This window comes from Danio rerio, chromosome 24 (genome assembly GCF_049306965.1).
Source record: "Danio rerio strain Tuebingen ecotype United States chromosome 24, GRCz12tu, whole genome shotgun sequence".
In the NCBI taxonomy this organism is placed as follows: Eukaryota; Metazoa; Chordata; class Actinopteri; order Cypriniformes; family Danionidae; genus Danio; species Danio rerio.
In genome coordinates, this window is record NC_133199.1 from 21071105 (window position 1) to 21087372 (window position 16268).

At 36.7% G+C, this 16268-nt stretch overlaps 1 protein-coding gene across 50 annotated transcripts in view; it reads left to right on the forward strand.

The window, feature by feature from the left end:
• The window catches only part of mllt10 (MLLT10 histone lysine methyltransferase DOT1L cofactor), a 73281-nt gene extending 58709 nt beyond the window's left edge, over positions 1–14572 (forward strand). For 17 of the 50 annotated variants that reach the window (XM_017353906.3, XM_017353908.3, XM_068217182.1 and 14 more), the window contains 8 exons: positions 367–536; positions 5275–5466; positions 5718–5788; positions 7919–8262; positions 10079–10102; positions 10308–10389; positions 12074–12289; positions 12935–14572. In XM_017353906.3, coding sequence (XP_017209395.2) covers positions 367–536; positions 5275–5466; positions 5718–5788; positions 7919–8262; positions 10079–10102; positions 10308–10389; positions 12074–12289; positions 12935–12982 — 1147 coding nt within the window. In that variant the 3' untranslated portion in view covers positions 12983–14572. The remainder of the gene's footprint in view (positions 1–366; positions 537–5274; positions 5467–5717; positions 5789–7918; positions 8263–10078; positions 10103–10307; positions 10390–12073; positions 12290–12934) is intronic. The other 33 variants (XM_017353909.3, XM_068217183.1, XM_073940592.1 and 30 more) reach the window with 5 other exon arrangements.
• Positions 14573–16268: the final 1696 nt, after the last annotated feature.

Below are 16268 nucleotides of genomic sequence, written 5' to 3' on the forward strand. Positions count from 1 at the left end.
CCCTGAGAGCCCTGATGTAGAGCCCAGAGCTGGATGCATTCATAATAACACAGATCGCTGTCTGTCCAAACAAGAGCGCACTGAGATTTATGGTGTCAGAGACGCAGGCCTAGGCTCTCTCACTTGGCCAAGCTGTGAACTCTGTTTGGCTTCCCTGAGAAGCACGTCTGTCTCTGAAGGCAGGCCGCCAGACCAGGAGTTCAGCTGTGTTGCTAAAATAGAAGCAGTCTAGAATATGTTTGTAAGCAAAAACTGGAGCATCTTTTTCTATTTTTAGTTTATGACTGAATGAGCTCTGTTTGACAAACGTGTGGGTGTATTAGCGAGTGTACACACATCTCATTTGCTGTCTATAAATGATTTCAGGTCTCCGCTGAGTGGGCTTCATATACGGTATGACGCAGGACCTATGGTTCCAGGGCTCGGGTCTGGTTCGGATACGCTGCCCCCTGCGGCCACCAGCATTGACCAGCTGCTGGAACGCCAGTGGAATGAAGGACAGCAGTTTCTTCTACAACAGGGTTCACAAGGAGATGGTGAGAGGCTTTTTATACATGTGTCATGATGCCTTAACACTCAAGCATTAAGCTGTTCAGCCATGTCTGTTTGTCTTGTGGTGGTATTGTAAAGGAAGTTGCAGGGGTTTAGTTTAGTTGTTAATGACAGTTGATGAAACATTTGTGTTTATGGGCACGATCGTTCATTGGTCCATATTAGAGCTGCACCCTAAAATGAGAATCACAGTTTTTTTTTTAAATCAAAATCCCGAATTTCTCCCAATTCTGTACATGTAAAATAAAGTATAAAATATTTTTTTTTTAAAAGTATTAAAATATGATTAAACTTTATTATTGTTATTTCCCAAACATGATAAAACAACAATAATAATAATAATAATAATAGGCATATGTGTAAGTCTACTGTTAAAATTTTTTTATAGACTTGAAACGGTGGACTTAAACAGACTTGAAAATTTTCCTGGTCGTAATTGCGCAGTAAAGTGATGACATCCGAATACAAATATTCATAATTCTAAAGTTAAATTATTATGTTTGCAACATATGCTTGCTATCTGTCATTGACAACATTATTAGACAATTTTTTTTTCCACAAAAATAAAATGAGACATTTGTCATTATTAGATTCCCTCATGCATCATATTCAATGTTATATAGGTTAGAGTAGTTATACTGACACTGTTAAATGTTTATTCTTGTGCACAACACTTTGTGTTGGCTATGAAAGAAAAAAACATATCAAATGCTTGCCCGTAATAACGCCAAAATGTAATATGTCTATTTAAATGAGGTGTGCGGTTTCACTGCCGAGTGCGGTTCATGTCATGGCTGCAGTCACTTTGAGAAAAAAAGAATACATGCAAATCATACTTTGCGTGGGGCTCCCAAGCGATTGCTCTTTGCAACAAACTGAACGTTATTTACAACTTTATTACTTGTTATTTACAGTTCACTAAGTATTCATCGTTCTAAGGCACGCGTGTCCTCTCTGTAGTAAACACACAGCTCACGTGTGATTTCACCGCCGTGAATACGTCATTAAATGAAGACAGTAATTACATTTTTGGGTGAAAGATAACTTATAAATATGTGACCTTATAAATACAGTATGTGACTTGTTCAACACCATTTGGAGGTGTCCATGTTGCTGAGCAACGTATATAAAACAATGTGAAGACTTCTTTCCTGAGCTTGAAAATATCATTGGCTAAATCGTAGAAATGCTGGATTAAGATCGTGTGGGTGTCGAATAGAGATCACAATCTTTTTTTCGATTAATTGTGCAGCCCTAGTCCATATCTATTTCTTTTTGTTTTATTTTGTTGTGTCAAATGTTGTTAGTTATGTTTAGTCAAGTATAATTTTTTTGTTGAAATGCTCAGCTTGTACTAATCGTATTAGTGGAATTTTTAAGTCTAATTCTGTCATTCTGTGCAAGTACGAGTTCGCTAATAATTGTGAATATTAGTTATTATGTAGAGCAGTAATTTTTATTAAATATATAATTTTGGAAACTTTATAAACTTTTGGAAAAAAAAAGGTTTAGTATTTTTTGTTTCAATTACTCTTTGGTAGCATTGGGGGTTATCTTATGTCAAGGTCTGTTTGGTTGACACCCTTTTTCACTAAAAACTGCTTGCACGTCTTGGCTGTTTTTTGTGGCTTGTAAATGTGTTTCAAAGTGTTATTATCTCAGCGTAAACTATCATAATTTATATAAGTTCAATCTGTTGGCAGTGTTCAGGCATTTCCAGATACTTGACAACCAAAACAACAATGGTGAACTGTATGTGTGCAGGAGTTACTCTTTTATGTGGACTGCTGTAAACGGGGATCCTTTTAAGAGCATTATCCATGTTTGAAAAAAAATTCAAAGAAAATGTTTGTAGATAACGTTTTTAGTTGTGAAGTTATGAAATAAACATTGGCCTAATAGGGTGGTGTTGTTTTTTTGCCCACTAAATTGTTAGAGGTAGTTTTATTAATGGTGTGTTGACATGAATTTAAACTCAACAGTCATGCTTATTGAGAAGGGAAGTGTTTTTTTGAGAGATTTTAGTCTAGCAGATGAAAAAAGCTATGTGGACTTGAATTAAATAACAAAGTAGAGCTATTTAGAAACTGCTTATCATTGACACACGAAGATACACAGGGCAGTAAACAGTAAATCCATCCATAGCACCTTAGTACCTGCAAATGAAGATACTAAGTGCACTTAAAACACTTTCACAACCTTATGGCAATGCACTGGAAACCCACTCACCACATTCAAGTATCATTGTAATGATTTTGCATGTAAAATTCAATTAATTCCTATTATAATAATTTCAAAGTCTAGCTAAGAGGGTTCATTGATATGCTGAAGAAGATTGTGCAGATATCAAAAGGCATTTTAAATTAATTTCTCTTTACTTTCTGAAAGCCTTTTATAAATTATGGTCATTGAATGTTGGCTCTTCTCATAAAAATTCTAAATAAAATAATTTGACACTTTCTAGTCTCAGGCCACCTAACAATAAACTTTGAGCTATTGCTTTTACTCCCACAATTTTATTTATTGCTAGAATAATTACTTAAACCATAAACAGTATTTTACAGCATGTCAATCAAATGGTATCCGTGTTTGTAGCCTGTAATTACATGCGTCCCTGTAATGCGAGTAATTAATGTATTGGTGAAAACCACAGTAATTATGAGCATCATTACCTGTTGGGTTTGTCTGTGTGTAGCTTATGTAGTTTGATAATGAGCTAAGTAATGTTGTCGAGCAGCAGGTAGCAGTGAATCTCTCTATAGCAGCAGGTCAGTTTGTAGTGTCAGGATTGTGTGAATGAGCTGCAGCTGTTTCTGTTAAGATTGAGTCTCTTCTGGTGAAGGGGGAAGTCAGATAAATGCATGGAGATGCCTGAAAAGGAAGCAGTAGGACGGTTGGATTTCTGTTCGCCACTGATATGAGACCAGTACTGCGGTTTTGGCGACAGTGCATCTGGTTTGAATTTTGTTCGAGGTTGCTGGCCTCCGATCAGTGGTATGTGATTCTTTGAGAGCGGAAGTCTGTTGTTGTAGTTTCTTCTGGAGGTCTTGAACCACACGTGTGCTGATGTAGTTTTTGCACTTGTGGTATCAGGTTCGCTGCTTTTAAAAGGTGGTTTGTAACCACTTATTTTGTTGTCAAGTGAAATCAAGTTAGCTTTTTAATGTAATGCATTATGAAATGCAGATTGTCTCCACTTATTCGTATTAAACAGAAATATGCACTTTTTAAATACTTGGCAAATAAAAATTTACTGCTGAAAATGGAGTCTAATAAGCTTTTTAAAATTGATTCATTTTTGTAAACGAAAGACATTGAATGTAAAAATTTGCCAGCTTTACAATCAGTTCTAATGACAATAAACATATGATAAAAGCACAAACACACAAATGCTTCCCACAGGTTTGAAATATACTTGCGGTGGTAGCCGAATTGAAACGCACCTTTTACCCACAGCACATAAATGGTCAACAACATGTGACAAACTAAAAATAATGTAATTTTTAAACTATATTTTTATTTATTAAGACACTGTTATACACCTTTTCATTTCAATGGGTTAAAGTTATTTAAAAAAAGCTGCTGAAATAAAAGAAATCCACTATTTCTCTTACTTTTATGCTATTTAGGACCCATGTGCACCCACTGAGAGGTAAAGGTCTCTCTCTCTCTCTCTCTCTCTCTCTCTCTCTCTCTCTCTCTCTCTCTCTCTCTCTCTCTCTCTCGGTCTCTCTCTCTCTCTCTCTCTCTCTCTCAAGTTGCTTTATTAGCATGACGACATTTACAGTATTGCCAAAGCATTTTAGATAGGTCTATGTATAAATTTTGTCAAATATTAACATCATTAATAAAATATACAGCAAATGTGAAATAAATTACAGAATAATTATTGCAAAAAATTATAATAATAACTAGATTTAAAAAGTGTAGATCAGCTTCGAAAAGGTAATGCAAAAACGCATACAAATAATGGCAACTTTAGAAAGCAAAAGTAAAACTCGAATCCCCGACATTTTAGGAAATTCAGAAACTATGGTCGGATGCATTTTGGTGCAAAAAGCGTATCTTTGTGGGTCTGCAGAGGACGTGAGATTGTCTGTGTAAGTGTGGACTGGTTTTTCGCGCACAGACCAAGCAGTAGGAAACATGCATGATTTTCCACTGGTTAATCGATTGCAAATGTTTGGCTTATTTGGATGGATACAAAAATTGTAAAAGGATGATAATAATATTATTCATTTGTCACCACAAAATATTCATGGGCAGCTGTTAGGGAATAGGGCGTTCTTTAACCAGATGATTTTGGACGTTTTAAATAAAAGGAATGTTACTTGAATTGAGTTGTTTTGATGTTGACTAGTTAAATGTAAAACAGAAAGCTAAATTATCTTGAAAGGGCAGCACGGTGGCGCATTGAGTAGCACAATTGCCTTGATGCATGGTATGATGCATGGGTTTCCTCCGGGTGCTCTGGTTTCCCCCATAGTCCAAGGTCATGTGGTACAGGTGAATTGTATTTGCTAAATTGGCTGTAGTGTATGCGAGTGTGTACAGGAGTGTGTGTGTGTTTCCCAGGGTTGCGGCTGGAAGCGCATCCGCTGCATAAAACGTGCTGGATAAGTTGGCGATTCATTCCACTGTGGCGATCCCTGATTAATAAAGTGACTAGGTCAAAAAGAAAATGAATGAATTATGATGTTTTGTGTGTGCTCTTATGTCCAGTTCTGGCAATGCTGAAGTCCCTGCACCAGCTGCAGGTGGAAAACCGGCGCCTGGAGGAGCAAATCCGAACTCTCACCATGAAGAAGGAACGACTGCAGCTCTTGAGCGCTCAACTCTCTGTGCCTTTCACCCCTGCAAGCACCACGGCCACCACTGCCTCCTCTCCAATGTACCCCAGCAACACTCACACAGGTTAGCCTTCTCCACCTCTTGTGTGCCCATACAGTTTTCACACACTCCATCTGGATCGTCACAGTCTAATCCCACCCCAAACACCCCCCCAATTCACATATTCACACATACACACACACAAGCCCACCTCTCACCCCGTCCGACCCCCTTCCTACCCTCTGTTCGGCTCACGGAGCCTCCTCTCCCAGCTCAACTCTAGCTAATCTGGTCTCCACATTCATGTCAAGTTGCAAAATCTCTCTCTCCTCCAGACATGCTGCACAGCAAGAGCATTCAGCTAGGCAGTGTTTTAACAGAGTCCTCTCAACCCTTGCCCACTCAGGTAACTTCCTCTACCCCTGCTCTGCAGATGCCATCTGCTGGGACTGAGCACCTCTTTAGTTGAGTCAAGTGTTATATATTATGTATATTTAAGTAGTTGAGTATAGGGCTGGGTGGTATGGCAATATTTATATAATGGCACAATATATTATCAGATGTTAAAGATTTTGCTGTAGGATTTGTTTTGCAGAAAGTGAATATCAACATTATTCAGTGCTACTAAAGTTATTAACACTTTATAGTGTTTAGACATGGGACGATAATGCTTTTCAAGGTACACCGTGGTTTGGAAAAGTCAATGTTTTAAAACTGCCAAAATTTTCTGCTATACTGTTCCTAAGGTATGTGTACGATTTTTATTTACATTACATATTAACATTTATTAGGACAACAGTTTCTCCAGCAGAAAAGATATCCAAAGATGCCATTTTAAATTGTAATTGGATACATTTTAAACAGATTTGTAATGAAATCTGTGTTTTTGAAACTAATGAAGACAGCAGAAGTCAACGATTCATGTGAAATCTTTAGCCTGACGTCTTTACTGCTCCAAAAAGGTTTTTCAAAATAAAATGTATTGTGTTCAAAAAGGAAAAAAAGTTTTGTTTTTTTACCCAGACATTTAAAAAGAATATATTTTACAGCAGTAATCACAATACTGTGAAACCGTGATATTTTTATCCAAGGTTATCATACCTTCTGAATCTTATACTGGCCCATGCCTAATAGTGTCAAAGAAAAATGCATGAATAAGAAAATAAAAAAGAATGGGACATGACTTTAATTTTAAAATGTTGTTAATAAAAAATCAGCACAGAACACTGAAAGCATTCCTTCCTGAATGTGTTTCTGTTGGTTGCTTTGTGCAGTTAAATAGTCAAATACATGCACAGCAATGTCATAATGATTGCTGTGTGGATTGTTCACATAAACACAGTCATGTATGTCTTAAGAAAACCTAAACCCTGTGTGAAACTGCATGTGTATCGGTATATTCATGATGTCCTCAGGGTCCTAAAAAGTTTTAGTGGCTTAAATTTTAAAAACACAAATTTTAGCCGTAAAGTCCTAAATTTACTTAAATATTGGCTTTTAGGTCATTTTAAACGGGTGTTAATTTTTTTTATGTAAAGCTACTCAATCAATCCAAAACGCACCCAATCACTAACAACACGTCAATAAAGCGTTTAGCAAAACTACTCAGAACTAATATTATGACTGTAGTTTGTTGTGCAAACATTTAGTCTTTAAACAGTTTTTTAAGTGATGTTGAACAAAAATGTATGTGTACAACTAAGGTCTGCTTGCTTTGACACACTATTTAAAATGTTTGGCTAAGACATTACTAATTTTTGTTTCTTCTGCTGGGCCATTAAAAAATCATTAAAAAAAGTGTCTAGCCTTATTTAAGTCTGAAATTTCATTCTGCGTGGTCTTCAAAAAGTCTTCAAAAGTCTTAAATTTGACTTGTTGAAACCTGCAGAAACTCTTGTGTATCCGTGCATTTAGCAGCTTGGTGTACCTGCTTCTGTCTTTGTTAAACAAATGACAGGAAGAAAATCACTCACTCTTGACTAAATGAATGTAGTGAACATGCTGTAGTGTTTTGTTTTTACACAGATGTGTATCAGGAGTTTGTTAAACTAAAAATAAAAAAGGATAAAGGGACAAAAGCTCACACTTACTTGAATAACTTTTATGTTTTAAATAAGAAACCAATCATACATAATTCATGAAGACTCTGTATAGTGTTATTTTTAACGGTGTATATTCAGTTTCTGTAGTATTGAAAGTGAAATCTGCTGTACCAGGAAAAATAAATAAGTTTAAAATAAAATCTAGATGTTGATCATATCGCCCAGCCCTAGTCAAATGTGTTTCAGTGATTTGATGGTTTAACGCATAAATAAGCATTGTAATGTCAGATTCATGGCGTAATTGGTGGCAGTGTTGTGTTTTTTTTATTTACAGCTTCCTGTAATGTAATATCTCATTTATATGATGATGTATTTATTTGGCAGGACAGGTAAAGGAGGTGCCTCTCTCATGTTGACCTCTCCCCTCTCTCTCTCTCTCTCTCTCTCTCCCTTTCATGCTCTTGTGCTTTCTCTATTCTCTCTCCTTCTTTCAGGATCCCCAGTCTGGTGGCCATAGTAGCGGAAGCAGCACGTCGTCTCTCTCCACCCCTCCGTCTGCAGCCCACAGCCCGCCCCAGCAGCAGGTGAACGGAGTCGGCATGGCCGGGGTGCCTGTCCAGCCTGGCAATGCCAACTCGTCCCTGCCTGCCATAGCCGGGGTGACGGGTCTGATGGGCGCTCTGCAGGGCAACCACCTGGCCATGAGTGGCATCGTGGGCGCCTTAAACGGAGTAATCCAAACCTCCCAGTCCAGCCTGACCCAGAACAGCAGTCCCCTGCCCCAATCAGCAACAGCTTCCAGCGCATCTCTGTCCATGTCCAGCTCTCTCACTAACAGGTAGGAGCTAATGTAAAATGATAAATGACGAGATGTGAAATGAGAGCCATTCTTTGTGGAAAACGATAACATGGATAAAAGTGGGGATGCTGATGATGTGGCTTTTTTTTGGATAATTCTTTGAAAGCCAAAATTAAGAGGAGTAAAATGTGTTTTTGTAATCTGTGCATTAAGCAGATCCTCTAGTTTTTTTATGATTTTTTTTTATTTATTTATTTTTTTTACGATAGAAATAACTGATTTTGTGGTGGTAATTCCCAGAAATTTGCAGACAATTTTGCGATTAAAAAACATAACTAAATTTAAAAGAATTATAGATATTATTTTATATTATTATTTATATTATTTACCATTTTAGGCAGACAATGACACAAATCATAAAAATAAAGCTTCTTTATTTTGGTTTGTCAAGACGAGATCTAAAACAGATCTAAAACGGTAGGATTAAGCCAAAGAAAGGTTGTATAACTATTATTTTTATCCACGATCTTAGTTTCTCTTAAATTTCACTTCCTGAAGCATCTTACATCATGTATCTCACTCAGGACAGGTGTTAGGGCTTCCCCTAATGTAATACACCTAAAACATGGATTGCCGTAAAACTCGTCAATGGCAGAAGCGTTTGAAGCGTTTGCTCTTGTCAACGACAGGGATGGAGGTAAACTAAAACGCGTATCGATATTACGCACACCGTAATACCAGCCATACATGTAAAGCACAAATAATATTCTGCAATTCGGTCACGTCCAGCAGCTGTCATTCTTAAACCGATCTCCATCAGTGTAAACTGCTTGCTATTTTGTCTGTTTCACTGCTCTGTTTAATAGAAGTTGTCTAACGAGCATTAAACAAAAAAAACGCCCAATTCGCGCCATAGGATGCCTAATCCAATCTTTGCATGGACTCCACATGTAAATCACTCGCATTTAATCAGCATCTGCTTACTGCACAGGCTTCGAAACAGTTCCCCCGCTCTCATGTAATTTAATGTAATGATTGTGAGGGGGGCAGGCTTTTTTGAGAGACACCCAAATGCATCACGTGCACTGTGTATACAGTGTCCATAAGTCACATAAAACAATAAATTGCAAGCTGAAAAAAATATAAATTGATTATATGGTTTGGAATTGGATGTTTTATGAGATTATTAACATTTTTTGCCATTATTTTGCTTTTAATTAAGAATTTTGCTGGATCACAAAAATATGCAACTTTTTGTTGATTTTGCCAACCAGGGGGACTGATTAAGATTTGGAGGCAAATGAGCGTGTTTCATGTGCACACTTTAAATATTTTGGGTAGTTTATTTTCTTTGATTATGAAAGAAGGCTGTGAAAAAGGAATACAATAAAAACAGTTTGTTGAAATGTTATCACAGTTCCTTTTATTATTGGTTTAATTTTAAAATATGATTCTTTGTCATGTAAAGCTGAATTTTACTTAAGTTTTCAGGGATAAATGATTGTTCAGAAAGCATTCTGTTGTGCTGATTGGTCCTAAAAAGAAACATTTCAGAATATACATATATATTTCATGGGCAAATACAGCATTGATTGTTTTTTTATATTTTTTATTTCTTAAAGTCAATTGAACAACTATTTAATTTTTCTGACTAAAAGACTTTATGACTACAAACTGTTCAATTGTATTTCATTTGACCTATTTTATTATTATTTTGGGGTGAATTGTGAATGTGATGTACTTGTGAGATTTATCTATAGAGCTTGGCATAGTGTGATGTTTTCATATTTCCTTCATCTCTGCTCATCTTTTCTGCTTCCTCATCTCTCTTCCGCTTGCACTTTTTGGATTATAGCAGCATGTCTACAACGAAAACTAGGTGAGGATTGGCTTGCTGAGCCCTTTTCTTTCTCACTTGTGCATTTGTCCTTATGTCTTTATGCTTGTCTTATAGTTCAGCTGTTTCCTCAGCCCTTAGTTATCATCACAAAGTTCTTTCTTATTAATGAGTGGAGCCATGACCAAGATGATTTTTAATTGGAAAAAAGTATTTTGCTTATTTGGTCTTCTGCATGTGTTTCTAGGCTTTTCACTGAACAACACCGGCAGATTCTCCTCCATCAGCATCAACTACAGCAGCTTTTCGGCTCCCAGCAGCCCACACCGGTGAGAGGAACATCAGCATTATTCGTCGCTTTCACCATAAATATAGTACACGATTAACTGCACACATTTACTTCCAATGTTTTTTTCAGATATAAAAATGTCCAAATAATGTGTCATTAACATTACTGTGGGCATTTCGGTAGATTGTTGAGCCTGTCATTCAGTTTATTTACCTATGTAAATATATATTATGTATAGGGCTTATTTAGTCAAGCCCAAAATTATTCACTTTTTTGACTTTAGGGTACTTTTATTCAACCAGCATTTTTTGTCCGAAAATGACACAGGCGTCTCCTATTAGATGACGACGATGCACAAGAGAAATCATTGTGGAAAAAATATTTCTCAGCTTTTATTTACATTTGAACAAAAAGGGGCATGTCCAAAATTATCTGTACCCTTCTCAAAAATCTGAAGAAAAAAGCTGTAATATTGAACCAATCAAATGCTTCCTCTAATTGCTGACCAGCCCTTTTCATGTCTCCACTGGTATTTTTGCCTATTCATCTTTAGCGATGAGCTGCAATCCTTTCAGGTTGGTGGGTCTCCTTTCTATCACCCTGATCATTAGATTCTTCCACACATTCTCAATTGAATATTCTCAATTCCTTAATTAGGTCAGGACTCTGGCTGGGCCACTGCAAAATGTTAATGTTTTTATCCGCCAACCATTTCTTCACCAATTTTGCTGCGTGTTTTGGGTCGTTGTTGTTCTGAAATGTCCAAAAGGCCAAGTTTCTCTGGAGACTGCCTGATATTGATGCGAATTTGGAGGTATTGCTCAATTTTTATAGTGCTTTTCATGGTCATTAGGTTCCCTGGTCCACCAATTAAAAAATACTCCCAAAACATTAGTTATCCACCATCATGTTTAACATTGGAGATTGTGTTTTTAGGGTTTAAGACTTCTTCTTTTTACACCAAATGAAAGCTACATCACTAACATCATTAAGTTTGTAAGAATAATGCAAAATGTGTTTTTTTAAATTGGCAAAAATTTTATGAGGGAAACCATCTCAGCTTCATTTTGAACAAACAAAAACCCTGCTATAGTGATTAAAGGGATAATAATGTAATTTTAATTAACACATCATTGACTCACTCTCTAAACATTTATGAGTTTCTGTTTAACCAAAAAGAAGATATTCTGAAGAATGTTGGAAACTGGTAGCTATTGACTTCCATAGTAGGGAATAAAGTTACTGTGGAACTCTGTAGCCACTGGTTTCCAACATTCCTTAAGATATTTTATTTTGTGTTCACCTAAAGAAAGAAATTGGAACCCGTTTAGAACGAGTTGAGTGTGTCAACAATGACCGTTTTTAATTTTGGGGAGAAATGTCCCCTAAAGTGGTTAATTGGCATTGTGTTGCTGTAGATAATATAACATTTAGGGGCAGATCATTCTGAGTTCATGCGTAATTCTCAAAATAAAAAAATAAATATACAAATTTGCTTGCAAATATCATGTGAACCACACAATTCACTGGTACAAAAAAAGCAATGCTTTCTTCCTCATAAGTGTTTCTAATGCTGTTCTGGCAGCTCTTGGAATTGCAATTTTGAGCAAACTCTTGCCACTTTTCTGGCAATCTGCATCAGGCGTTTTTGTGGGCAGTCTGTGGGTGTGCCGTCTCTGTCTAGACATCTCATCATCATACTGTGTTTGTCTGTCTGTGTTTAGGAACAGCAGCAGGTTCTGCTCTATCAGTTAATGCAACAACAACAGCAGCAGCAGCAACAACAGCAGCAGAATGACATTCAGTTCCAGCAGCTGCCAATCAACAGCCTCCTGCCCGGCAATCAGCCAACCACCAGCACAAACCCCTTCCTAGCCCACCACAATGACAACAACACTCCTAAAGCTGGAGTTAATACTGCAGCCATCAAACAAACTAAAGTATGACATGTTTTATGGATTCCGTGTGTGCGTGTGTGAAATATGAAGTGTATATTAGTTCATTTTAATTGTAACTATTGTTATATTTAAAGATTTGCTGTTATATTTTAGATAGATGATTATATAGAAAATATTTGGAGACCACTTTCACCTATTTTTTTTTAATTACTGGCTTTATTTGCTGTGGGGAAGCTGTAATTAAATATTAGTATTCCTTTTATTCTATAAAGGTTTTGCAAAGATTCTTGCACTTTATTTTTTTTCAAAATTTCCTCCAGAAAATCACTAATGTGTTATCTGTCGTAGGTAATTCCAGTAAGTTAAAACATTGATTTTTATGTTGTCTAAAAATAAGTTAAAATAAATCTAAAAATATGCCTCTTTTTTATTGTTTCATGCCATAAAATGCTCTATATGACAAAAATTTTATGTAATTTGGAAGAAATGTCATTAGTATTTTACAGAAAAAATATATCTTGTGTGTGTGTGTGTGTGTGTGTGTGTATACATATGTGTGTGTATTAAACATATTAGGATAACTATTAATAGATATATTTATATATTTTGTATATTATATCTTCAACAAATGAACCTTTTGTCCATGCTGTGATTACTGAAAGTCTGTTTTGTTGTTGTTTTCTTCAGAGACTGGGGGAGAAAGCTGTACCTGTGACAGGACAGGAGAAAACCTGATGCAGAAAGCAACATTACGGGGAGGTTCTGCCTTCTGGATCCCTTTCATCTGCTCACCCCATGAGGCTGGCAATCTGAGCAGCAAAGACCAGAACACTTACCCGCCACACGAAACCCTCACTAGCACCAGCCTTCATTAACACACACACACATACACACTTGCCAGTTTGATGCCCATCTGGCAAACAACATGCTGCACTGAGTTTGTGGAAATCACTTGCTGTAAACTTATTGGGTCCCACGAGGACCAAAACACACACACACACACACACACACACACACACACACACACACACACACCCTGCCAGTGTGTTGAAAATGACACGCTGGTGCAAGTCTCTGTGGGTGGAAAGCGTAAACCGATGGGACTGAAGGATGGAGACGCTTCTGGAACAATATCTGCTCACCGCTGTTACCTCTCTACACCCCTTTAACAATAAAAACCCTGTCGTTATTCGTCTATCTGTGTGTTTCAAGGCGTCAAACGTTTCAAAGCTGAAGCGATCAGACATTTGTGCACCACAAAGGCCTTCTCTGCCTCCTGATCTTGAGCTTCCCCTTTGAGGAGGTGTCCCAAATGTCCACTGACCCTGCTGCACTCTTCCAAGAGCAACTACCTCTCATAGACCAGGCCCTGAACCCAAGTGCCTGGCCCCGATCTCCTAGCTCTCAGCGAGGGGCCGTGCGGGCCCTGGAGACGCTGCCAGACTCTGGAAAGCCCTGTTTTATTTCCTCCAGTCTATCCTTTTTTTCCTTTTTGTTGGAATGAATAAATCCTAATCGGCGTCGCTCAGGCAATACCAGTTCAGAGACAGAATCTCTGCCTGTACAGTGACTACACTGAAAACAACTGAAACAAAAACTCATTTTGAATGTTTGTGCTGCATTGAATACTTTGAAGCCAACTTTCTATTGTTCCTTTTTTATTTATTTGCATACGTTGCTTGTTGGGCGCAAGGTAAAATATTTTAACACTCAACTGGCGAAATGTTTTATACTACTGTACAAACTTCTCAATCATTTTGATGAACATGTCTGGTGTTTGAAGGTGTAAGAAAACATGAAAAAAGCCTACTTGATGATTTTGTGGTTTTGTAAATATATATTTTTTCTTTTCCTCTTTTTAGTTGCGATGTAAATCAACAGATGCATATTGGATTAAGAATAAGCTGTCAGAATAAATGAGACTTAGTTTAGCACACTTTTACCTCTTTTTCTGTTGTAAATACATATTTGTGATTTCACTTGGTGGTGTGAAGGACCGTTTTAAAGCACTGTCGGTGTGTTCAGATCTTTTTTTTAAACAGGCTTTCAACAAGACTGGTGACTGGATAATGTCTATTAATTTATTTTTATATGTGCAGGGACTTTTTTTTTTCTTTTGCACCATTTTATTGATGTGGTTTTATACGTTATAAATATGGTATGTCCACGTTCTCATGTATTTGTACAGAAATTATGCAAAATCTCTAAAGTTTGTATTTAAAACATCAAAAGTGAAACCACACAAGTCCTGCTTCATATTAAGAAATTTTGAACACTGAGATTGTAGTGATGAACTTTTTTCAGTGATAAAATCTGATTATAACAGCTCTTGCATTTTGCCGTTTCTTTTTTTGAACCTAAGTTTCAGCATGTCAGCTCAATAAGTTCAGTATGATTTTTAAAAAACCTTGATGGGCTTTTTATAAGGAAGAATGACACAAATGCAAACTTCATTGCACTCCAGTTAAATCTGCTTCTGTTTAAATGGGAAGATATTACATTTGGTGTAATGTGCGTGATTTTGAATGCTAATTACAATACTTTTACATCATTTAAAGAAAGAGCACAGCCAAAAAAATCAAAGATCTGTCATTTTATTCATTGTAATATTGATCCAAAACTGCATTAATGTTTGGTGAAGCATATATTTTGAAGAATGTTGGTAACAGTTTTGTTTCCCATTGTCTTGAATTGTTTTTGCTTTGTTGTTGAAATCAAAATGGTTAACTCAACAACTTTCTTCAAAATATCTTATGTTTGGAAAAGTCTCTTTATAAAATAGCACACATTCCTAAGGTAATAGTAACTTTTACATGACAACAGTGTACTAAAACGGATGTGTTTTATATTTACGATTCAAGATCTGCAAAACAACTAACTAAAAATGTATTATTCATGCTAAGTAGTTGGCGACATCACCATTAACGTAGTCATTGTGATAGCAGTATCAAAAAAATCCTCATGAGAACGTGTCTAGTCTAATCTAGTGCCTATCCACAGAATCTTGTTGTAGATCACCAATGTACTTATCTCCTATGGGTAATATGAATTTGGTCATACTACACTCACATACTGTTTTTCCAGCCTGATCTCCTGTTACGGATTGATTAAATCTGGGTTAATTAGTACAAATTTATACTTAAAATTTAACATTTTTAAAAGTGGACAAAACCTTTTAGTATGACCAATTTGTACTAAATTCAAACAAATTATAGCCTATGAGTTCAAACAAATGAGTCACCAAGTTAAAAGGAATTGGCATAAGATTGCATTGGTCATTTGCATACTATATGGAAAAAAATTATTTTTTTATTTTGGATGCTGCATACATTTTTACAAAATGCAAAAATGTCTGCTGAAGCATTCTTCTGTCCAGGGAAACACAGTACACACTAAACTCTGTCATCCCTTTATTTTTCCCACATCACCACTCAAGAACCCTCATATTTCTCCAGTCTGTCCTTGTGTTTGCTATTTGGTGAGTGGAACCCATTTCTCAGCATGACCCCCAGGGACCTGGCCAGCTCCGAGCGCTCCTGCTGTGGGAACAGCAAGCCCTTCTCTCCCCTCAGCTTCATCAAGCTGTCCACACTACTGACCACCCACTGGCCTCTGACCTCTGATGCGCTCAAAGCAGGGCACACACAATGGGGCCAGTGACAGCATTCATGCATCTGAAAAATCTTCGTTTTATTTTAATCAGATCAAAGCATTGATGGAAATTGGTGAAACTACACATTTGTGGACAGCCGTCTCATTTTTCCCACAATTAAATCTAGAACTATATTATGAGCTATATGTGACTTGAAGTTCTTAAAAGCGCTGCATTTAAACGTGTTTTGGAAAAGGGATTTACAATCTTGAATGCTGTCTCTGAACAACTGAAGTGAAGAATGTGATTTCTAGATTTGTTGGTTTCATCAGAAATTGTACTTTTCTATGCAACAATATATATAGAATTTAAAAATCAGTACGTAATAAAGCATGATCAAATTTACAGTAACTATAGGGGAAAAGTACC